General features: G+C 37.2%; 1 protein-coding gene across 1 annotated transcript in view; it reads left to right on the forward strand.

Annotated features, from left to right (window-relative positions):
• Positions 1-24,997, forward strand: part of MGAT5 (alpha-1,6-mannosylglycoprotein 6-beta-N-acetylglucosaminyltransferase) — a 139,389-nt gene that overhangs the window by 92,813 nt on the left and 21,579 nt on the right. The window contains exons 10-12 of the mRNA XM_075028898.1: positions 3,107-3,240; positions 8,485-8,618; positions 20,150-20,299. Coding sequence (XP_074884999.1) covers positions 3,107-3,240; positions 8,485-8,618; positions 20,150-20,299 — 418 coding nt within the window. The remainder of the gene's footprint in view (positions 1-3,106; positions 3,241-8,484; positions 8,619-20,149; positions 20,300-24,997) is intronic.

The raw sequence follows: 24,997 nt of genomic DNA on the forward strand, positions 1-24,997 counted from the left end.
TGCTGGCATGTTGCTGTGCCTGAGCTCAGCGCACCTACAGAGCTTCCAAACCAGAACTGGTTGGGTGTTGACCAGCTTGCTCCCAGGAAGATGTCTGCAGCCACTGTCATACATGTACCCTTTATTTAACCGTTTATGCTGGCATAAACACTAGTTACTGACAGCGATGGGTGCTGCTGGACAGCATTGCTTGTTTAAACAAAGATGAAGTATGTGTAAGTAGAGAAAAATTATACCCTTAGGAGGGAGAAGGATATGAATAAATGTGTATAAATACTTCCACTAGGACAGCCCAGTTAAGATTGTGCTTGTGCCCAATATTTATGGAAAAATGCTCACTTTAAAAATGGTGATAATCCTGGGTTACTCTTGTCTGTTTGTTTTTTATAAGACCCAAAATTCTCACTTCTAATATGTTAGAAGAAAGAAGACTTTAATATGGATGTTTCTATAAGCAGTTTGCCACCCACCAATCCTCTTTTTAATTAGTCAGTGAATAGACTAATCAGTCCCACACCAATTCCAAGGCATGCTGTAATTCTCTGCAACTTCAGGGCTAAAGCTAGGTGACATTTTAGGAAGGAAGGGAGAATGGAGTAAAAATTGAAGTTAAAATCACACTTAATTAAGATTTTATTTAAAATATATCCCTGATTTAAAAAAAAAATACTGTCTTGCATTTTTGAAATGAATTATCTCACTTTAGAAATGCTAAAATATTGTATGCAAAAATCAAACTTTTCATTTTAAAATAGTTCAATTGAAAGAGATTTAAACCACTAAGTGAAACAAATGGAGAATATAGTACTTGGGAGACAATTGAGGCATTTGTACATATGTTAAAATACCAGTTCAGCATGACTGGCATTAATTACATTCACTTCTAAATTTTAAATCTTTACCATTTCTTTTCTGCTGCATTTTAGGGATTAGGTTCACCACTTGAACCTTTGATCTCTCATACCGTTTCTGCACACACTTGCACTTTCTGCTGTGATCTTTTTCTCTTTTCCAACTTATTTTATGCCCGAATGATATAAATATTTTTTGTTTTCCCTTCTTTCCGGTTTAGCTTAGTTTCTGTTGCATCACATTTCCTGTCCTGCTTCAGAGACCCTGTGTGTATTGGACATAGTTACGCATATCCCCATGAACAATTAGTGCTACATACCTTACATCTGAATACAGAAAAAAGAGAGGAAACAAAGCACTTTGAGATGATCACATGCAATGTCGTGCTCCTTACATATACACTTTGACAAACTCCAGTTATGTTGCAGTTTTTCAGTAGCATTCACCCATTTTTCATTTCCCTGTACTCAAGTACCTGGCCAAAAGCTGTATATTTGATAAGAATTTTGTTTTAAGGCCTGCCAAGAAATAAGAGGGCTTTTATTACTGAATGATTCATCAGTGCAGAAGTTGTTTTGGTCCTGCTGGAGTATTTTGTATGATGCAGAGATAATTGCCACTGTTGTAAAATATTTTCATTGAGAACAGTTGACATAAAACACTGCACAGAAACTGATCTGTCAGCTCTGTTGTTTGGTGAATCATAATGCCTTGTATATTTTGACTTTCTTTTTGCTTGGAAGATCTCTGTGAAGATTAAAAAAAAAAAGGAAATTTGTTCTATTTGTACTTTCAAATACAAAGGTAGCATTTCACATGAGAGTTTAAAAGTTGCTGGTTTTTTTTCTATTTGCCAATTTAACGGATACTTTAGAGAAAGGAGTAACATATAAGAAATATGTAAATGTATTTTTGGGACTAAATTCTTTCATCTTTTAAAGCTGAAAAATGCTTGGAGCTAAGTTCTTTCACCTTTTGGGGGCTAAATTCTTTCCCATTTTAAAGCCAAATCCTGGTGTTTTACTGAACAGAATGTGTATGGGATTGGAGCATGGGAAGTGTTGAAGACTGGGAAATACAACCATTTTTAGTAGTAATTTTTGCAGCTGCCTCCCTTCTCTGCCACCCGTGAGGTTGTGTCTCCACCTTGGCATGTACAAGCCTAGTGATACAATGTGCAATGATATGAGTTCATGTCTTTGTAATATAGTGGCACATGATGTAGGAACACATCCTATATAACTTTTTTCTGAAAATTCTGTTGATTGGAACCATATAATCTAATTCATTTGCAGTGGAGCCAATAGTCAGTATGATGGCCATAAAGTTCCTGTCCAAGCCATATTAAAGGTTTGGTAGGCTGCATTTTGGAAACATAACTGCTAGAATCTGTATGCTAGAATGTGTGCTGTCTTCTTCATACTGAGACTTTTTCTGCCTTTTATGTATTATTGGCCCTTTTTTGTAAGGAGCCACTCGTAAATGAAGTAATTTTTTTGCAAGGAATTAATAGGAGCTTAAATAAAGGACTGAGTACAATTCTCTCATCCCAGACCCTTTGTAATACAATGCCAAGGTTTCTCTCAGTTGTAGACCGGTTGTTGCAGACATTTGACTTTTATATTGTTTCTTCAAAAGTCTGTGACAAAATGTTTCATAAACAAATAAATGATCTGTCTGACTGCAAGCGTTCGGCAAATTAAACTGTCTTTAGTGCTTCTTCAGTAGGTCTAATTGACCCAAATGTCAGAACCTGGAGAATAAATACAATTGTCTAAAGACAAAGTACTGTTCTGCTCTGATCTTCTTGGCACGTGGCCCTCGGCCGTTGCATTTGATTTTGTGGTAATGGGTGAGAACATTAGAAAAGAGATGAAGAATCCTTTCTTCTGCCTAAATTCTGCTTCAGAGCCTCAGGAATGTAGGTGACCACAGTAGCATTCCCATAAGCTCTACTTGGATGTTAAAGCATAACTTAGTTCTGTAAGAACAAAGAAACCCAAAATAAGCTCCAGGGTTGCTATTTGAATGTCTGATATATCCTTGAATTTGCTGATCGTAATGTCTTTGTGAATGTAATATGAACAGAAATGTTTGAAATTAAAATGTACCTTTAGTTTATAAATCATCCACAGTTGCAAACAAAAACAAAACATACCTTCTTCATTATCGTAACTTTGTATATATACACACACATGCTTATATATACATATGCATGTGTACCTACAGTAATTTTTATTTTTTTTTCTTTTAGGTGTATGCTAAGAGTTCTGGATTCCTTTGGAACTGAACCAGAGTTTAACCATGCCCATTATGCCCAGTCTAAAGGCCACAAGACACCATGGGGAAAGTGGAACCTTAATCCACAGCAGTTCTATACAATGTTCCGTAAGTATCCCTGTGTTTTTGAAGAATTTGGAGCTTTAAAAAGGAATGCTGTCATTGACAAGAATTTTTGTATTATGAAAGACAAGTTCACAGTTTAATAAAATGCAACTGCTAAATGGGCAGAATGGTAAGTGTCAGTAAGTGTCTATGCAAAAGCTCTATCATGCTTCCATCCAGTAATCAGAAAATAACAATATCAACTTAATATAAATAATGATAGGGAACTTTAGTCTCAGGGTACCCATGGAAGGTGGTGGTTGGCTTTTCCTTCAAGTGTCAGTGAGTTTGCTTTTGTTAATTTTGCCTTCTCAAATCCTGCTATGGAGTGATAGGTTTTTGAGGAACTTGCTAGATTGCATTTTTACAAACTGCACTCTTGCATTTCATCATGTTAAACTGAAGTTTGTAACTATGTTAACTATGTTGTTGTATTTCTGCTTTTTTTCCCCTCAACAACTGAGCAGCACAATTCCTTCGCTATTTCTTTGCGTTCAGGATTAATAATCTAACACTCAGCAAAAGTAATTTTTTGTCTCTACTTTTTTGTGGATTTCTCAAAATTTTCACCTAACTTGTTTTCATGTTGTGAGCATCCTGAACTGATTCACATGTATTTGCCAGCAGTGTACAAAGCTATTGAAAAACAAGTAGTAGATTTCAGCATTGCTGTAGATCTTTGAATATCCTAAAATATCCTGAATATCCTTTAAATATCCTAAAAAAAAAAAAAAAAAAAAAAAAAGAAACAGAACACAAAAAAAAATATAAATTCTGTATAAATTGGGTCAGATTAAATGATTACCGTGACCTGCTCTAGCCCTAGGCTGACTTTATGGCACTAAGTTCTAGAATCAAAGGATCTTTCTCTTGCATATTGTAGTAGTAGTTCAAGTTTGTTACCTCTGAAAGGTGCAGAAAGATTCACTACTGCCAGCTAGCTTGAGGGTAAGTGAGACTTAGGAAAGAGGAAAGTGCATGCTGTTGTGTGCAGCAACTTCTCAGCCCAAGTCTGTAAAGAAACACTTGATAGTGACCAGCCTGACCTCCAAAGTTTGGTGGTGGTCCCTGTCTGAGACTAAGGCCAGGGCATGCGCTGTTCACTCTCATCAGACTTCATAGTCAAGTCTTTCAAACTTTCCTGCTTTTCATAGCAGAATTATACATGCTGCTGTCTGGTTGACATGCTTTTGATTTCAGTTGCCCTGTGAAATTCTTGAGAGGCATATTTTGTCTGTCAACATTCGCTGTGCAAGTTTTTCCAGAGAAATATAAGTGAAGGTTGTTCAAAAGATAAAAGACTTCATTCACAGTTGTTTCGAAGCAAGTAACAAAACGCGTGGTGGGGAAATGTGACTTGGAAGTGGTTGCAGATTTTCTGTCTGGACTTTAGTAAGTAGAGCTTGCTCCGTATCCACATGATTTGCTAATATTTATTGGTTTATGTCCTAAATGGAAAAGGAGATGAAAGCTCAATCGTGCTGTATTTAAGTAGTCCAGCTGTTCGGAAATTCATGTATGAGGTCCTGTTTAAGATAGCACCAAGAGTGATGATGCACTTGAGGAAAATGGTTGCATGAATATTTGTGGTACAGCTGCATGCTCTGTGTGTGCACTCCTCAGTCCCACTCCATGAAATACAAAATCATCATAGAATCATAGAATGGTTTAGGTTGGAAGGGACCTTAAAGATCATCTAGTTCCAGCCCCCCTGCCGTGGGCAGGGACACCTTCCACTAGACCAGGTTGCTCAAAGCCCCATCCAACCTGGCCTGGAACACTGCCAGGGATGGGGCATCCACAGCCTCTCTGGGCAACCTGTTCCTTCAGTGCCTCACCACCCTCACAGTGGAGAACTTCTTCCTTACATCTAACCTAAATCTGCCCTCTTTCAGTTCAAAGCCGTTATCGCTTGTCCTATCACTACATGCCCTTGTAAAAAGTCCCTCCCCAGCTTTCCTGTAGGCCCCCTTTAGTTACTGGAAGGCTGCTATAAGGTCTGCCCAGTGCCTTCTCTTCTCCAGGCTGAACAACCCCAACTCTCTCAGGCTGTCTTCACAGGAGGGGTGCTCCAGCCACCTGATCATCTCCGTGGTCCTCCTCTGGACTCGCTCCAACAGGTCCATGTCATTCTTAAGTTGGGGGCCCCAGAGCTGAATGCAGTACTCCAGGTGGGGTCTTACAAGAGCGGAATAGAGGGGGAGAATCACCTTCTGGTTACACTTCTTTTGATGCAGCCCAGGATACAGTTGGCTTTCTGGCCTGCAAGCGTGCATTGCCAGGTCATGTTGAGCTTCTCATCAGCCAACACCCCCAAGTCCTTCTCTGCCGGGCTGCTCTCAATCCACTCATCACCCAGCCTGTATTTGTGCTTGGGATTTGTCCTGGTTTCAGCTGGGATAGAGTTAATTGTCTTCCTAGTAGCTGGTACAGTGCTATGGTTTGAGCTCAGTATGCGAAGAATGTTGATAACACTGATGTTTTCAGTTGTTGCTCAGTAGCGTTTAGTCTAAAGTCAAGGATTTTTCAGCTTCTCATGCCCAGCCAGCGAGAAAGCTGGAGGGGCACAAGAAGTTGGCACAGGACACAGCCAGGGCACCCGACCCAAACTGGCCAACGGGGTATTCCAGACCATGGGATGTCACATCTAGTGTAGGAACTGGGAGGTGGGGGCGGGGAATCGCCGCTCGGGGACTGGCTGGGTGTCGGTCCGCAGGTGGTGAGCAATTGCCCTGCGCATCATTTGTACATTCCAATCCTTTTGTTACTGCTGTTGTCATTTTATTAGTGTTATCATTATCATTATTAGTTTCTTCTTTTCTGTTCTATTAAACCGTTCTTATCTCAACCCAGGAGTTTTACTTCTTTTCCCGATTTTCTCCCCCATCCCACTGGGGGGTGGGGAGTGAGTGAGCGGCTGCGTGGTGCTTAGTTGCTGGCTGGGGTTAAACCACGACAGGATTGCAGAAGAAAGTAAATCTCCTCTATACAGAAGAACTCTCTTGTGGCGGTGTAGACTACTGTTACAGTCTCTTGTTCAGAGCAAATCACTTCATAATGAATTTTCAGAAGAGTATGACTATATTGGAATTTCAATAAATAACCATTTCCAATTTTTACTACTGGAAATGACTGTGGGTTTTCCTTTGCAGGAAAAGTGGTAAATAGATTGCAAGCAAACTCATTCTGAAGCATGAGTGATTCCAGTGCTATAGATTATTCAAGGATTTTGCTTCTTTTTGTACCAGGTGCAGAAGAGTCAGCATGTTTTGTGATGTTTAAAGTTTATTTTTGTTTTTTGTTTTCTGCTGCAGAGATAACACCATCTTTATGGCATTGTGATTAAAAGTGCATGTTATGCATCAGTAAAGATTTCATGACAGATTGGAACCCTGGACAGCTTCCCAAGATTCCCAGACTCTATTATGTTTTGAGAACTCTGATTATAAGGGCAGAAAATTATTACTGAACAACAAGCAAGCCATATTCAAACTTGTGGCATATTACCAAATGCTTGACTGTTCTCTGGGCTTTCCAGAAGCATGAGGGGGGGGGTCCCCCTTTTATGTTTTTTATTTAAATTCTTTTATGCAAAGTAACAGCACTGGTACTTTTAAAACTGCCTGATCTTGCTTAAAAATCCATGTGAGTGCTTCCTGTCAGTGATGTTTGAGGCACTGAATTCTACCAGTTCTAAGTGCTAACTTTAACAAAGGTTTATTTTGCTTTTGAGTGTGTACTGCCTTGCCTCTCCTTTGAATGCAGTCTCTCATCCAAAAATATGAAAGGATGGAAAAATGCCCCTTTTCAGGCATATTTGCAACGTGCCATTTGCTATGCTAAATTCTAAGAAGTCCTTGGGTCTAAGTGAGTGCCTAGCTGTTGCTGAGGCATTTTTTGTGAAAAAGAGTAATTGTCATTTGAAAGACTAAATGTAATGGCAGAGGGAAGTGTACACTGTGTATGGTTTCTCTGTTCTACTGCGTTATCCAGTTGGCTGATTTTCAGGAATCAAAAAGCAAAACCTCATAATTGCAATAGATTTATTTTTTATTTTTTTTTTTTTTAGAATTCTGACTATAGGTTTAGCATTGCCTGGGGCGTTGTCTTTGGGGTTTTTTTTGGTTTGGGTTTTTTTAACTTTGCAAAACGCACTTAGTAAGAAGTTACCAGCTTGTGTGCCAGAATTTAAAAGGAAGGCTTATAGAGGAGATCGTAGTGCTTATTGCAGCCTATTTCTATGTAAACTTGTGAGGCTATGACACCTTTTAGAGAGGCGCAAAAATCCCACATGTTGGAGTAATGTTTATATCGTAGGGATGGATTTTTACCTGAAGCCTTGAATGTTGCAGTCCATCCCTGGAATTAAACACCCTGCCTACAAAAAGAAAAAAAAAAAAAACAAACTAACAAAACAGCAAAAAACCTTAGTTTTAATGAGCCTATAGGTCTGTGTCTTTGTAGGAGGAAAACAGTGGCTAGTATTGCTGGATATCACTGCTGGAAAAAGACCAACAGAGGCTAAAAATAATACAGAAAACTAGGAGTAAATTGCATATCCTTTGTATGCACTTTTTTGTCTGGGTGTTGGATTAATGACAATTTTGCCAACTTCAGTTGTCACCTTTCAGTATTTTATCTGAGTGATCTTTACCTTTCAGATCTGAGTGAATTAGGGAGTGAAATTTGTATTCTGATCTGTGTAGTGTGACTTTGTAGGCTCGTAATTAGCGTGGATATGTAATATCCAGTGAGTTGAATGGTTGGAATTAGCTCTTCCAACATAGGAGGTGAACCCAAGAAATTGACTAAAATTTATTTGTGACATTGGGCAATATACAGCTTTGTTAACAAGCATAAATCCAGGGGGTTTCTTTCAAATTGTTGGTATTGCATCTCTGAGATTGTCAAGCTGGATTTCTTCCGGTTCTCTTATCTCTAATAATAAGATAAAGCTCAGCACACAAAAAATCATTATCATTGGCCTCGGTCCAACTACAAAATTTTTATTGTCAGAAACAAGCCAGAAAATAACTGCTTACTTTAGTAGACATATGCAGCAGGACTTAAAATAAATAATAAGTAGTCTCAATAATAAAGTAAGCAAATGTATCTCTCAGTATGAGTGTGAAGGAAGTGATCTGTTGAATAATATGTTCCTTTATACCTACTTTTCTGACAACATTCATGCTTTTCTAACATTAACTGATACTTGAAAAGGTTTTGAATATGCTCCGTTTCTTACAGCTCACACTCCGGATAACAGCTTCCTTGGATTTGTGGTAGAGCAGCATCTGAATTCCAGTGACATTAAACACATTAATGACATCAAAAGGCAGAATCAATCTCTCGTTTATGGCAAAGTAGATAATTTCTGGAAGGTGAGTTTTCTATACTCATATACTTGAGCAAATTTATTTTTATCAATATAATAAAGCATAACGCTAAATATAAAAATATCCCTTCGCTAAATCTATTAAGTTCTTTTTCTGAAAATAAACATATTTAAATAATTAAGTTGAATATTTTGAAGTCTCTCTGCTGAGGAAACTTCTGTCTAGATTGATGTGGATCCTTTCCTATTGATATACACCTTTCTGATAGAATAAAAATATTTTATAGTCTTGATATCATAATAATTTTGGAAAATGCAGAAGCTGTTAAAACTAATGGGAAATTGGAAGTGTCAGAGGCTTTGTGAACTTCAATCAGTCATAAGCAAATGTGTCTTTCAGTCATTTCTTTTCTTATATCTGCAACCAAAAATGTGCTGCATTTTGAACTGGAAGTTGTGTTTCACTAAAGACCCTAGAAGTGTTCAATCTCATTTTATCTCCCTGTAATAATATCAGAGTTTCTTAAATATTGCAGTTACTCTGTTGTCTCCCTTCTGCAGACAAGAGCTGCAGAATAACAACACTGGCGTTTGGTCATATTTTCACCAAGTTAGGGTATATTGTGCTGTTAAGCTCACAGTGGTCTCTGCTTTTTGTCCACTGTCCTTTTCTGGAGCTCTTTCATCCAGGCTGCCACACCTGGGAGAGTGTGTGTCTCATTCAGTTTTCAAACTTACTAATAACTGGATTTCTTCCAAGTTATTAGGAAGAAATAGCTAATAGCTCTACCTCTGTGTGCCTATATACTCTATGCCTTCCCTCCTGCATAGAAAGACTTATTTCAAGCCTTTTGTCAACTGAAAAAGGAACTGATCAGTACATGCTGTGCCATACATGGGACCAAACAGTATGACAGTGTGAGAGCAGCCACGTCTCACATTTTCTTTGCTTTTCTCTTCCTTCGCATGAGAATATCAGTCTTGCACAGTTTTCTGAACCACAGAAGCAACATTTATTCTGATAACTGTATTATGCAGAATAAATTCTTGAAAAATGATAGCTACAAGTAAACGGTCCCTCTGTGAGACAAAACAAAACAAAAACTTAAGAGAAATGGGAGGATGTTGCCAGTAGTAGCAAAAAGGTAGAGCTGAATACTGCTTGGCTACTGTGCTGAGAAAAATACGTATATTAGCTGTGCATGTTCAATTGTGATCTCTCAGGTTTATATTTGGGCTTATTGCATTAAGCTATGTAATCTGTGTCTTAAAAGGAAATATTGCTTTGCATTGTAGTAAATGCTGTGACAGTTACTCTATTTGGCTCATGGTACAGAATGATTTAGTATCCCCCATCTGCAGTCTCTTCTTCTGTCTGCAGAATGTTGGAGCAGAGCTGGGATCCTTTCATTCAGAGCTGGGATCCTTTTCTAGCTGAGGCTCTTGTACTTTTAGTTCTTGATCTGATTATCAGTCTCTCAGGAACAGCTGCATGTAATAATCATCTATACTTCCTGACCTGATTTGTAGTGCATATCAGCAGAACAACCTGTTGAATACTAGCTGGATTTAGGGAACAAGATAGTTGCTTAGTCACTAGGGGTTTTTTCACTGACATATATATCTTTCTCAGTTTATTCAGTCTGCATGAATTTAGAAATATGTATTAATAGCTTATATGCCCAGAGGGGAGATTTGTGATTGCCTCGTCTGAGATTCTGTATGACACATAGGATATTCATGGGCTGATTAAGACAAAAACATGGGCTTTTGGAAAAGAACATCCAATCTTGATTTTTAAATAGCACATGATGGAAACACCACTATTTCCTCTGGTAAGATCCTCAAATAATTGTCTTCTCCCTTAAGACTTTGCATTATTTCTGGTACAGATTTCCAAATGGTAATTTCCAGTCTTAGTAGCAGTTATAGACTTTGTCTACTGGACTGACAATGTTTCTGTTATTTTTCCCTGTAGGAATATATAGGTTGAGGTCAAAGTAACCCATAGTCGTCTCTTGAAAAGCCTCTATGTGCTGAACCACTAAGAGCTTTGTACTTTCTAATCCTTAAGAGTTCTCACGTGTCTGTTTTCTCTGAACCTTTTCAAGATTATTCACATTCCTCTTGAAATGTGAATGTTAGCAAAGGGCACATAGGCCATACCAGCACCAAATCAAAAAGAAATACTATATGCATTGTTAGGCATATCCCCTTTTCACCATTAGGAACTTGTGTTTAGACAACTTCTCAGCCAAGACTTGTATCTTTTTTAAAACTGCTGTTTTTCAAGTCACTGCTCTGTTTCTGTCAGTATTGCCTGTCTTGTTTCTTCCAAGATGTATGTCTTAATACCTGGCCATATTAAAATGCTCACTTTATGCTTGTAACGTCAAGCACATTAAAATTGTAACTTGCAGATTATAACTGCAGTCATGCCCATATGCAGTGGTACATAAAATGCAATCATGGCAGATAGGCTTTGAATTGGTGACAGTGTGGGATGTCTTATCTGGAGTGATAAAATCCAATTCTTGTGATCCACGGAAAGCCTGAACTAATCTTGTGTCTGTGTAATTTGCTTATTTCATGTTTCCTTCATTCTCTCTGTTCAGTGCTCTTTTCATCTGCCACCATGGCATGTACGGAACCAGATTAATCTATTTATCCCGCTCCTTTTCTTTATATTGAACATGGCCAATTAACGAAAAGTGTAATCTCCACAGAATACACGTGTCACTGCTGGGCCTGATCAGTCATTAGAGAAGCACAGTGTGGAGGAGAGAGCGTTCCAGTCCCCAGAACTGCTATAGGAGCATAGCAGTTGCAAATAAATTGTTTAATTTTAAACCAAGCAGGTTGAAGTGGAACTGAGGTGTGCACAGGACCTTTTTTGCCTGGGGGTGGGACTAGAATAGCTAACTGCCATCATGGTTTTATATAGCTGTGGACATGGGTCCTTTTCTGCATCTGGCTAGGCCTCTGAAAAAAAAAAAAAAAGATGCCAAATTACTTGTCATTTCATCTTTGCTAGAAATCCCCATATTCCCAGCTCTGCTGCATGGCTGGGCAGAGTTGGGGACGCTAGCTCAGAGCACCTGCTTAAACTGTGTGCCCTCACCAGGTTATTGTAGCTAGAGAATTATGGATTTCTTACAATGTTCTGTCTTCCCACATTGTTCAATGGGGCTAAACTCTGGTATGAACATGACGAGTAACGGGGAGAAATACAGTGATGAATTCTGTCGGCTCTGCTGGATACAGAAAAAAACGTCAGCCCATGCCTGAGACCAGTGGCATTCATCCCATATTACAGTGGGCAAGTCTGGGTATGTCTTGCTGGAGGTCAGGAAAGATGTAAGCTGCAGAGACTGTCAGATACATCTTGTTTACTTCCCTCTGATAACTAAATCAGTCTTAAGTGGGTTGAGGATTACAAATAGGACGTTGTAAAGAATTTTGCTACGTTTCTAAAGGTTATCCTTAGAAGTAAGCCATCAAGGGCGGCATTTGCCAAGTTCTGGATGTTTGTTGAAATCAAAGATTTGGGGTTTTGTCTGGGATTTCTGGCAGTACTAAGGAGTAAAGAGAGTCCTATCTCTGCCTAAGTGAAAAAGAAGGAATGAATAAAATGTGAGTAAAACCCATAATGCTCTCCATTATCAAAATTGGCTTTAATTACAGTACATTTCAATTAAAAGGGAATGTTTGAAGCCTTTCATGTCATCTTAGTTCCTGTTTCGGTCTAAGTCTTTTCTTTGTTCTTCTTCCTGCAACTTCCTATCATACTATTCCAATACTTCTACCCTTAATCCTAAGAAGAAAAAAGAGTTGAGATTCATTTTACACTATTTGCTATTTCTTTTTTCTTGTGGGGTACTGTGAGAGAAATCAGAATTTTGCTTGTTTCAGAAAATGGCCATCAATGCATAACATACAATTGTATGATGATTGCTTTAGTAGATTTCATTATAGTATATTGGAGTTGTCTTAAAAATATTTATATAATTAAAGGCAAAATAATGTGTGAGTTTGTTACTAATGCTGTTTGACAAAATGGGCGTTCTTCTTAAATGTATACTGTCTGCATAACAAGTTTTGAAGATTTGGAGATGGTAAATGGTTACATTTACCTTGTTCTCAATAGGAAAGTACATGACCAAGGCTGTTCTTACTAATGTCTCCCCTTTATAGCTCCATGTGACATATGTAATTTCCCCATTGTATGCCCTCTTGCATGAAGTGGGAGGAAGAAAATGAGAAGTCAGAGAGGGAAAATAATACTTCTAGGAATAGTTCTGTTACGAGCAGAGATCAGTGTCTTGCTGCTGGCAGCGTTGCCTTTTCCCTTCCTTCTGATTGGTTTTTGTGCTTCGTATTTAGCAACAAACCTTGGGTGAACATTTCATTTCATTTTTTAAGCTAAAAGAAACATAAGGAAAGGGAGAAAAGATCCTTCTCACCTTTTCTCTCCCACATGGTCAGCGCACTTGCAAACTTGCCTCATGGTGTTTTTATTTTGTCTTCCTCCAAATTTGCAGCAGCACTGTAGGCTTATCTATCAATTGAAACTTACCCTAGTTGCTGTCACCAGGCACCAGGAGCACTGTCCTGCTTTATGCCACATAACAAATTGAAATGAGCCAGACACTTTAGTTCAGCAATATTTCTGAAATTCACCATTTGCTTCTGAAAGAAGTATGGATCAAAAAAACAAGTAAATCAAAGAAAATGAGCAGCTATAGGTGCAGTAAGTAAGTATACATATGTGTACACTTCTGAAGGCTTATTCTTCAACATCTATTATGAAAATTAGAACTTCATTTATTATGAAGAAAGAAAAAATTTTTTTCCATGAATATTTACCTTTCAGACAGGTCGGTGATCAGCTTCTCTTTTTGCAGAACTTTCCAGCTGCAAAATGAATTAGTGAGGTCTTACAATACCAATGAACACAATCATCTACTAGTATTTGATTATCATAAAACCACCACAACCTTTTCTTCCTAGGGTCTCACTTCCTATTTTCTTCTGTCCTCCTGCACCTTTCTGCTTCAGCATTTACAGTGCACACATATGTCTCATTGGTAGTTCTGGAAATTCCATTCAAAGGACAGGAAATTCCTGGTTAGGCATTAGTGCGCGTCACATGACAATGAAATTGTCGAATCTTTCAGAAAACCCAGTTTAGGAAAAAAGAAGGAGAAAACTTCATGGATGAAGAACTGCAAGAAATGACAAATGAAACAGATAAAGATGAGGACAGGGAACTGAATAAGCAGAATTTCTGGAAGATCTTGAAGAACCCAAGCCTTTACTGACATGTTATATTCATTCTTTGTGCAAAGGTTATATATGTGCAAATAAATTATATATATATATATGTATGCGCTAATGTGTATTTTATGCAGATATATGTGGTAGGTGCCTAACAAAGAAGCCATAAATGGACATTCAGGGAAGAGCAAACGCATGGCAAAGTTATGTAATACTTCCTTTGCATATTCTCTCTCTTTCCAGCTTTTTCAGCTCAGCATATTTCTGAATCTGTTTGTCTCTTGATAAACTGACTATTGACACACTTTTGAGATCTCAGTAAGAGATGATTTCAAAGCACTTGTCTGATCATGAACTTATGCAAACTTTTTTGCCCCCACAACATTCTCTGTCGCGGAGTCCCCTCAAATCTCTGGCCTGTTGCAGGAGAAACTGTTAACTGTTGGATTTCTCTAAACCTGCCTCCTACTAGCTTTGTTTGGCTTCCTTTGTATCAGGACATTATGAGTAGTCAAGTCACTATCCATGCTCTTTATTCCAATTATGGTTTTGTAAACCTCTCTCATATTCTGCCAAGTTGTCTTTTCCAAGCTGAAGAATCATTAAGGATTTCATTATAGATTTCTGTATGTAACAATGGAAACTGTTCTGTAGCTTGGATCCTTCTTACCCTTCTCAGAACTGTGTCCAGTGTTCTTGGCTTCTTTTTGAGAAAAGGGACCAGAAGCACAACAGTGTTCGAGGAGGGAGAGAACTGTGTGTTTATAGAACAGTTCAATGTTACTCTCTTTATTCTCTATTCCTTTCCAAATAATTCCTATTATTGGTTGGTGGGTGGACTGACTGGTACTGAACACTAGACTCATTTTTTGTCATGGACCGTAATCATATGTTATCATAATGCAAAGTCTTCATTCTTGAGTGACACTGGTTAGCTCAGGTCCATTATTCATATGTGAAGCTAGGACTGGTTTTCAACATGTGCATCACTATTTATATTGAATTTATCATTCTATTTCTTAGTCACTCCATCTCTTAGATTACTGAGGGGGCTTTTCCAAAAGCTTTACAACTGTAAGTGTTCAGTATAGTGATGTTTTTCTGCTTTTTCAAGATTTTGAAGTTAGTTTCAGATTTGCTACTCTGAATAGTATGTATTGGCTGCATACTTTGTCACTTCTCTGTTCTCTTTTGCATGATGACTGTTCCTTCACAAGGGTGATTCTCTTCTATCCCAAAGAGACTTAGTTCCTTTAAGAACTTTTAAAGAGTTTCTACATGCTGATTGGCTTCTTCAGAGAACACTACCAATTTGGTGAGAGACGATATCCTTGTACAGAAAGAATTGACTATGGTAATTTTGTTGGGTTTCTATGGTTAAAGTTAACACTTTATTCAAGTTTCAGATAATTTGTTCAGTGTAGAATTCACACTTGCTTTCCAATCTTATGTTTGTGTCACAATCTCATTTGTCATACACTGCATATACACTGGATTGTGGCTTAGCTAGGACTTGACACTTTGGCAAATAAGCACCCAGATGTTAGGACTTCGATACTTAATGGCATGCATTTAGGATACACACAAAGATCTGTCCCAGTACTTGCTTTTCTGAGTTACATTTGTCAAGCTTTATAAAAGATTGTCTTCTGAATTTTTCAATGTAAGAAAGTGAGACTGGATATATGGTCCGTTTTACATACATTTTACAGTTTGAACTTTCAACCCATAAACCAGTTTAGGGTTCTGAATCAAGCTATTCTGTAATGTAGTTGGCCTGTAGTTCTGCATATGTGGTGCTTCGTTTCATTTGGTCCTGAACTTCTGGTATTCTGTGAGGGTACATGAATGGTCTAAAATTGCAGAATACTGTGATTGCCTTGGACTGCCAAACTGATGGTAAAGCAGAGTTGTTAATTACCGCCATCTACTACATCAAGAAAACTAAAAGCAGAGTTTAGTTCTTAATGCATTGTTTTTCTACCCCTTATTTTTTTAGCTTTTATACTTAGATTTTTCACTTACCAAACTTAAAATTTCAGCCCTTCAGACTCTATCTTCTTGTCAACATTGTCGTAGGGAAAGACTTATCAGGCAGTTGTCATTTGATTTCTTTGATGAGAAAAGCCGTATCATGATGCTTTTTAAAAGTAGATGGAAATAATCAATGAATAGTAATAACAGTTCTGCAGTCAATGATCAATAAAAAGTACTTTCCTGAGTGGCATGTTTATTTCAGCTGCTGAAAAATTGTTTCAGAAAAGATTTTTATGACTGTTACTTGCCGTTAACACTTCCATTTTCATTCTGAGAAATAATTTGGGCGTTTCTTGATATTGTTATCTTTCATGCTTGAAGTCTAGATCTGCAGTATGGACAGCAGACATGGGTGAATAGTGCAGTCTGATACAAACTCTGCAGAGAATGTCAATTCTGCATTACTAGCCAGCAGCCTGTGATCTTTTCTCTTTGAATTCATTTTGGAAAAAGTAAAAATCTGGAGTTTACTGTGTAATTATTTAAGATAAAAGAATACTTATATCTGCAGCCAAGCAAGCAAACTCAGGAAGTGGATTAACAGTTGAAGGAGTGTTGATACTTCGTTTGCAAATCACATTTCTTGATTTATTTCCTTGTAGACTTTCTATTTATAAATGCCATATTTACGCTATGTCTTTTTCTAATTCAAAGTTTTTAATGTTTAGAATTGAATTATGTGTCTTCATTATTTTTGTGAAGTGCCTTATTACAATATGTACTTTTAAGATCCAAAATAACACTTTTCAACAAGGAATGTGAAAATTCAGGACTACTTAAATGCGAAAGGAGACATGTTAGTGAGATTTGTGTAAGGTATGAGGTGCTAATGGTATTTTTATGGTACTTTATAGATTATTATGAAAGCAGTTGCTTTTGACTCAAAGTGAATAGGGAATAAAGGAGTGATTTGTGTATTGTGCTTTCTGAGCATTTGGTTGGGCTTTTTTTGTTTGTTTCCTTCAGAAGGAAAGACTTCTGGAAAGATTAAAAAAAATTGGTTTATGTACAGGGAACAAAGGGAAGATGGTGCTCTCGGTTCCGATTGTTCTTTAAAAATTTCATTTGATTAAAAGAAAGAGGGTTGCCCTTTGGGGGATGAAAGATTTTTCTCAGCTTGTGTGTGGGATTTTTTTTCATGGTTTTACTCTTGTGGTTTGAAAACTAATTCATAAAATTTTTACATATTGATCCCTTTGCTTACACCTTTCTAGCGATAAGGTTTCCTTTGTGAGGAAAAATAATTTCTATAGACTATAGCACAGTCTACAGTACTTACCCTGTCTTGTAGAGGTGGAAAGCCAGTGACACCATTTAAAAGTCCATTATTTTTCTAAAATATTATAGATGGAAGAATTGTTGCTGTTTGGGATACTAAATGTTTTATTTGTGGTTTTAGACTCTGAATAAGGAAAGAAGTCAGTCATATGGTTAAGTAATATTCCCAGTTAAGGTTATGAATAGCTAATGTTTTGTTCGCACTTGCAGAGATGCTTAAAACATGCTGATTTTAGCACTGCTTTTGCGTTGTCTTCCTAAATTGTATTGATTGGTTATATATTAATTTTAAATGTAATTTTTATGTCTGCTCAGATAATTTGAATTTATGAGTAATATTTATTACATGTTTTTATAAATTTAAGGTTTTAAGTAAAAACGCTCCCTCTGCCCCCTAAAAATACTACTGTAAATACAGCATGGCAGCCTGTTCTTTTCATCCTGTCTTGGTATACTCCTTTTTTTTTAAATCCTGTACTCCCTGTTTTGTAGTCATCAAGTGCTGGTATTTATACAGAGGACAGCACATGGATATAGTAGGAGGATTCACTTCGTTATAAACAAGAGGATTTGGGGAATACTTTGGGCTAAATTCAAGGTCCATTGTATGTATCAAAGAGTGTTTCCAGGAGAATTTAAGCAACGAACTTCACAGATGCTTTTCAGAATCCCACTAGAATTTTACTGGCATCACATATAAACAGGAGATGTGAAAATATTACGTTTCTTTTGGTCCATTTTATATTCATCTTTGAAAATTAGCTGATAAAGATAATAAGATGGCAGCAAGGTCAGTTCAGATCAAAGATTTATCTAGTCCAGTATTCTGACTCCAAAAATAGCCAAAACTTGATGTGTAAGGAAGAATATGAAATCAGGCATGTTTCACAGCCACCAGAGACAAGTGGTTCATGAACCTCTTGGGCCAAAAGTTGTGTGTCTCTGTTCAATAATGATTCATGGATTTTTCTTCCATAATGGCTTTTTGAACCTATATAAAATCTTCCAACACTCCTACAGGCAATAATGTAGTTCTTAAAGAACCATTAGAAAGATTGTAAAGACTAAATAATTTCAATGTTAAATATTTTATTTTAAAGCAGCTAAATATTCTGTTACAGCTTTGTAAAATTTTCGAAGTCATTAAAATAAGTGCAATTTTAGGTAATCCTGGTTTTCTTCTTTCTAGCTGCTTGCTTCTCATATTTTTCTTGAGTTAGAGTGCATTCATGTCATCGGTTTGTGTGATGTGAGCCAATAAAATCTGAGTCAAGTGCATTAGTGTTCTTGCTGTAGGCAGATCATGTCAGTAGTATCTGTGCTTCGTTGCTTCTCTTCCCGTTCAGAACACTAAAGCCTATCTTGTAGGCTCTGTTTGTACTGGAAGCCAGGTAGGCAGGGTTAAGGTGTGCCTCAAGCGACAGACCACTGCTGCATTCTGGTAGCGAGACCAGGCTACTCCATTTATATTTCCCCTGCACATTTGCAAAGAAAAAGTTCTACAATGGATTTTCTCTTAACAAAGTATATGAGCTTCTCAACAGTTTCTAATTATGCTACTTTACAAATAATTGGAGGAATATCTCTTCCAGAGTAATTAAAATTTGAAGTAAAAGGAAAAATAAAAATGCAGCAAGCTTTTTGTTTCTTAAATAATTTGTCTTAATTAACAATAACAGCAACCACATCAAACAAGAAAGCATATTTGTCTGCGTTTGTTGTCTGTTTTATATAATACGTAGCCCAGGACATTGATTGGCGCAGCCTTGGCATAGCTACCAGAACAGGGTGATTTAATAATGAGGCAGGCAATCTATTTCGTCACAAACAGTATTACCAGTAGAGTCAGCTAAACTAGAAGCCAGTTATTATGTGACATTAAATATCCTGTGTATTTGAATGTATACCAACAATTAATTTAGCAAGGAAGTTTTAAGAAGTGATAGTGTTTATTCACCTAGGCCTTATACCTTATTGCTCCTCCAAGATTTGGAAAGACAGGATTTTCACCAGTCTACTTGCCCTTGGAATGAACTTCAGTAAAATTGTTGGCCAGCTTTCACACAGGGCTGTGGAGGAACACTGTACAGAATTTACATGACAAAAATAGCGAGTGAAAGTAGAATTCTTAAAAACTCTCTTGCTGCCAAGAAGTGCAGAAACTTGTTGCCTGATTTTGGAGCTATTACTAAGACTATGTGCAAATACTGAGGGAAAGTCTCTCTAATCTGTACTGGATACTGACTGTAAATACAATCTACAGCTAATTGCTTTTGGAATGCTAGTAGTTTTTAAAACTCAAAAAACATATGGCATTGAAAATTAAAGTAATTCTTGTTTGCAAACTAGGATGGTGTACTATTTTTTCAATTTTTTAAGGTTTTTTTTTTTTTAATGCAACACTAAAGCCATTACTCTGGGTTTTTTCCAAAATGCCTTTAAAACTTTACATAAGTGGAATTTTTGTAGGTATCTCATGGGACTCAGAAACTAGGTATTTAGATAAAGATGTGTATTCAGTTATTCAGTTGGCAGGAGTGCATCTTACTAAGGTGAGATTCACCCTTTTCTTCACAGAGAAGGTAAACAATAACCAATTATTTCGCATCTCTTGACAAAAACAGAGTGAAGATTTGATATTTCAGAATGAGTTGTGTAGTATTTTTAGGCCAAGTATTGTTTAGGCATGCTGAGATTACAGCTATCTGATGGTGACCTGTTTTTTGACCAATTAGAAGTTAATGGGACCTTGGTATTGATTTACTTATACCTATACTGTGAATAAAAAAGCTGCAGTTTTCTTCCAATCTAGTAGAAAACAAAACTAATAAAGCAATGAAAGATCAAATATTATAGAAATCCTATAAGAATGAGTGAACTTCTCCTACTGGCTTTTGTGGTACAGGAGATTAAAAGCTAGCTCTGATTGAACACTACTGCTTGAAATCTGTAAAGACTGAAAATATTTTATTGTTGCTATTACAGGATAAGAAGGCTTATCTGGATATCATCCACACCTATATGGAAGTTCATGGAACTGTTCACGGGACAAGCACCATTTATATTCCCAGCTACGTAAAAAACCATGGTATACTCAGTGGGCGGGATTTGCAGTTTCTACTGAGAGAAACGAAAGTAAGTTTGTCAAGAGGGAGTAGTGGCAAAAATAGCTACAGATAGACAGTATCTGAGGTGCACACATTTCACCTCCTACGAATGAGCTCCTAATTTAAAAGTATTGGAAAAATAAATGATCAAATGTAAAGGAGCTTAAGTTGTCTTCTGTGTGCTAAGAATATGTTTTTCATCATGTCCATATTTTGTGGATTGACAGCTATTATTAGAAAATTGGGACGACAACCTACATTCACAGGCGCATTGAACAACCAGCTTGAGAAACATGGACGAATGCATTTTTCGTTTTCTTAAATGTGATATTCAGCTCAAGGAAATTATCAGCTGAGAACGTGCTTTGTTTTACATCCCTGATGTGAAAGTTAGGTAAAATCTGAAAGCTGTACAGTAGGCATGCTTGCTCTGCCCTACCAATGACTTTAACCTAGAGTGACCCTGCTCTCTGGGGGAGAAAAGAAGAAAAGCAAGCACTTCATTTGCCATTCAGTTCCTTCCTCTACTTCAGTTGTGCAGAGAGAGAGAGCAAAAGAGTGTGCTTTTTGTGGTGTGCTTTGCCTGTGGCCCCATAGTTAAGGGAACTCAAGATAAGGGACAGTATATTGAAATAAATAAACTTTTGTCCCTGTAGTTAGAATGCTTTGTGGAGTTTTCTGTGCCATTCCCATAATCTTTGTGGCACTTTATAACATTAAAACACTTCAGTAGATTACATTTAAATAGGATGTTTAACTTTCAGTTGGTGAAAGAAGTGGTTTGTGTGTTTAAAATTAGCAAAATGCGTGGAACTGCACCACTTACTCCCCATTGTTGATAGTTTCTTGCTGTGCAGTTCTACAGAAGAATCTATTAAAAAAAAAGAAAGAAAAAAGCAAGCACCTCCTAGTCTTCCCACACGACTGCAGAGATCTCCTTTTTGAAATATTTGGGAAAATGATGGTAATTTGACATCTCTGTGTGACAGCTGTTGGCAAATTATGACTTTTTAAAGACAACCACTGTGTGTATGTACTTGATGCATACAGATACACATAATGTTGCAGATTAAAAAGTCAACATTTACTTTCGTCATAGATAATACTGAGATTACACAGCTTGTCTGTGTGGAGTATGAAATCACTGTGTTAATCATAGTACTAACGTGGGAAGAATATTGACATTGAAATAACCCCAAGCACAAACAGTGACTTTCTTCTGGAAAAAAAAAAGAAAAAGTGCTCTATTCACTGGAATAGTAACAGAAGCTAATGGACTTCCTATAGAATTGCTGAAGTCCTTATAATTTACAAAATACAGTTCATAATAATAGTTATGTTTGAGTAAGTCTTCCTCTAATTCTTTATCAGCCATCTTGCATGTATTACACTAAAAACCTTGATTTTCAATATTAAGTAGATAGCTCATCTAGTTGTTAATGGTTATATTTGCTGTGCTCTAAGATGCAATGTAAAGACACATTCACTTTAGGACAAATTCAAGTTGATACATACATATTATGCAGCTCAGCACAGTGCAGTTATATGGGTTTTGTGAACACAGGAAGTAGCCAGACTAGTTTCACTCGGTTTTTGAGTAGTAATTGCAATTATCAGATAGAAGATAACTCTCTCGTGATTGTGAAGAACTCCTGAGATCAGCAAGTTGCTTATTTTTCATAAATTGTATTTTTGTGAAAAGCGTGGATCTATGCTGTACTGTAGAGTCCTACAAGCATTTTAGATTTTAATGATTTTCTATGCTATTGTTGTGCAGTCGTTTGTTTTTTTTTTTCTTCCTGCTATTGGGGAAAATCCTTAGCGAATTTGCTACATTTCTTAGTAGATGGCACTGGGAAACACATCAATGTGTTTCAGGACCCTGTATCAGGAAGCCAGTGTTTTTATCACATTATCTCTTCGATACAATCTTTCTTAATAAACTTTTTTTTTTTATTAAGTCTGCAAAGAGTATTTTCATATGGCTTTTCTGAACTTTTGTTAGCAGATTTGCAAATGGCAAAAGCTGTTTTATTCTTAAGGAAATTATTTATTTATGATGCAGCCAGGCTAACAAAAGTTTGACCTGATGATAAGCAGTTAAGAGTCCATCTGCTTCTCCTAGTACTTACTATTGTCAGGCAAATGGGAGTGCAACAGAGTTCTCATGTTGCAATGAAATTAAATTAAATATGGCTTACTGCATCATGAATTTTGGTTATTATTCCTGTCTAATACTGTTCCAATATATCTAGTTTATCAGAAAAAATAAAACAGCAGCATCATGAAAGTGACAGTGGAAACTGAGATTTACCATCTAATTTGTTTGGACTTTTTCAGTTCGAGGTGAATTTTTGTGTTGGTTTTGTGTTGGGTTTTTTGGGGTTTTTTTGCTAGCTGATGCTTAGTATCTCATAGGTACACTGGCTGTTCTGCCTTAGCATATGGTTGCCTTTCATTGTCAGTCAACAGACATACTTGCTCTAAGTCATCTTGTTGCCTTTACCTTCACAGTTTCAGATTTTTATATCCTTCAAGAGACAATAACGTAGCTTAGCATAAAAACTCCACTCACCTGTCTCTGCTGGCCATCTGCTGCCTGTGTGGGTCAATTGTGTTTATATCAATTGGATTGTGGATTGAATTGCTAAAGTAAGTGCAGGTTTTCCACAAAAATCAAGCTGACTTGAATGGGAGCTTTGTGCCCTGAGGAGCCTCATGTATGTGTGCACATGCATCCAGTGATGTTCAAGGACACTTTTTAATCATAATCACTTTAATCGCTAGGCAACATGGCCAGAGCCCCATAATGAATTTAGTTATGGGGTTTTGTCACTAGACAGTGTGCTGAAAGTATGTGAGTAATCAGAGCCGTAACTCTGGAATCTGTGGGCGCAATGCTCACTTGAACCATCTAGGCCTGCTGTTTGCTGTCTCCAAGCAACAAACTTTGTCTTTAAGCTTCCAGAAACTTTCAGATTTTTCTTTTTCTAAACATATGTTTTGAGACCTAAGGACAAGGATTGTCTTTCATTGCTTGTGCTTTCAACATTGTGTTAGCAAGTTAGATCAGCTGATAAACAATCTAGTTTTCAGGAAGTCAGAGCTAAATGATAATTTAACAAATCACACAGTTCAGTGTACTCAGAAGTGTCAGTTTATGTTGCACTGCTTCATTTTGCCCTTAGACAGCAAAATAGTGATAGGTGATGGCTCAGTCATGATTCTTGATCAGAGCTTTGCATTCCCAAAATGTATTTGGTCTCTGCAGTAGTTTGTATACGACACAGTTATTCTCAAAAGCTTGCAGCTGCCATTTCATTCCGGTATTATAAAGCAACGCATTTCAGAATAAGTGTATTTTCCAAGCAGGAGGGGGCTGTTTGAGATTCATCATGGCTAGTTCAGCTGTGTAGCGCATGACAAAAACGAGACATGTCAACAGTTCCTAATGAGAAGATGTAAAGCCATTCATCACGTCAGAAGAAAATAGGGTAGGCGAGCTGGGAGCCTTCCTGCCAACTTACATGGCTTCTTGCCAAGTGGGCAGCTGGAGGAGTTGGACCAGACTCTCTTGGAAGAACCAGTACTGAATTCTTGAGAAATATTCCTCCTTTCAAGAAAGTTTCAGATGCAGCTTTTTACTTCGAGTCACTGAATTTTTGAGGGAATCCAAAATCTGTTACTAAGTGTAATTTACAATTTCTGAATGGTGATTAATAAAAGGAGCAAATAGTAGGAGCAACACCCTGTTTAGACAGTTTGGGAAAAATCCCCTTGCAAGGTTGAATAAGCAGAAATAGGAAGACAAACTTTTTTTTTTCCATATTGCCTTTTTTGATGTAATACATTTTTTACTTCCACACGCTTCACAAAATCAGCTGAAAAGACATTTAACTGGTGATTCTATTCTAAAGTTGTTTCAATCACAAAAGGATTGACTTCTCCAGATAGTATTTCATATTCATGAGAAAAATATATCAAGATAGTTAACCTTTGCTACACTTCTCTTTCTGTAGTTCAGAAGAGAATATATAAGTTCAGTAAGGAGGCATACAAAAGTGGTGATAAACCTACCAACCCGACTGAATAAGTTAGATGAAGTGCAGTAATGTTAGAAAGAGGAGAGGAGAAGATAAACACTCCTGTTTATGGAACTATAGCATTTAGTCTCTGGAATTTGAATTTTTTCTTTTAAATATTCAGCTAGTCAGAATTACAGTCAGTGAAGTAAAACATTCATTTCTTATTTTATACTTTTGGCTATAATTTAGAAAGACTGTTTGTTGAAGTATTCATTTTAATAATAGTCTCATCTGGTGCTGTAAACTCCACAAATAAATTGCTTAGTGTCAACTGAAAGTCAGTAGCTTCCAAAAAATAAACCAAAACCACACTGTTTTTTCATGGGAGTGGTTGTGAAGCACTTTTCACGTCAGAGAAGTCTCCACTTAGCTGCTACACCGTGAAAGGACTTCTTATATTATAATCAGTAAAGAATGGTTTCTTGGCTAGTCTGATGCTGGGTGGCCAACTCAAAAGCCTGAAATTCCAAACCAGGGTTTCAGTTCACTGCAAAGGCAGAAAAAGTTCTTGAGGAGCCTTTCTTATGAAAACCAAAGTATTCCTGCTTGAGGGTTTCAACACCTGCTTTACTCAGGTTGGGCACGTGAGATTGCAGATAAGAATCCCCTTTTTTGATTCATGCAGACCTATAGGCAGACAC

Source organism: Buteo buteo, chromosome 5, assembly GCF_964188355.1.
Source record: "Buteo buteo chromosome 5, bButBut1.hap1.1, whole genome shotgun sequence".
Classification (NCBI taxonomy): domain Eukaryota; kingdom Metazoa; phylum Chordata; class Aves; order Accipitriformes; family Accipitridae; genus Buteo; species Buteo buteo.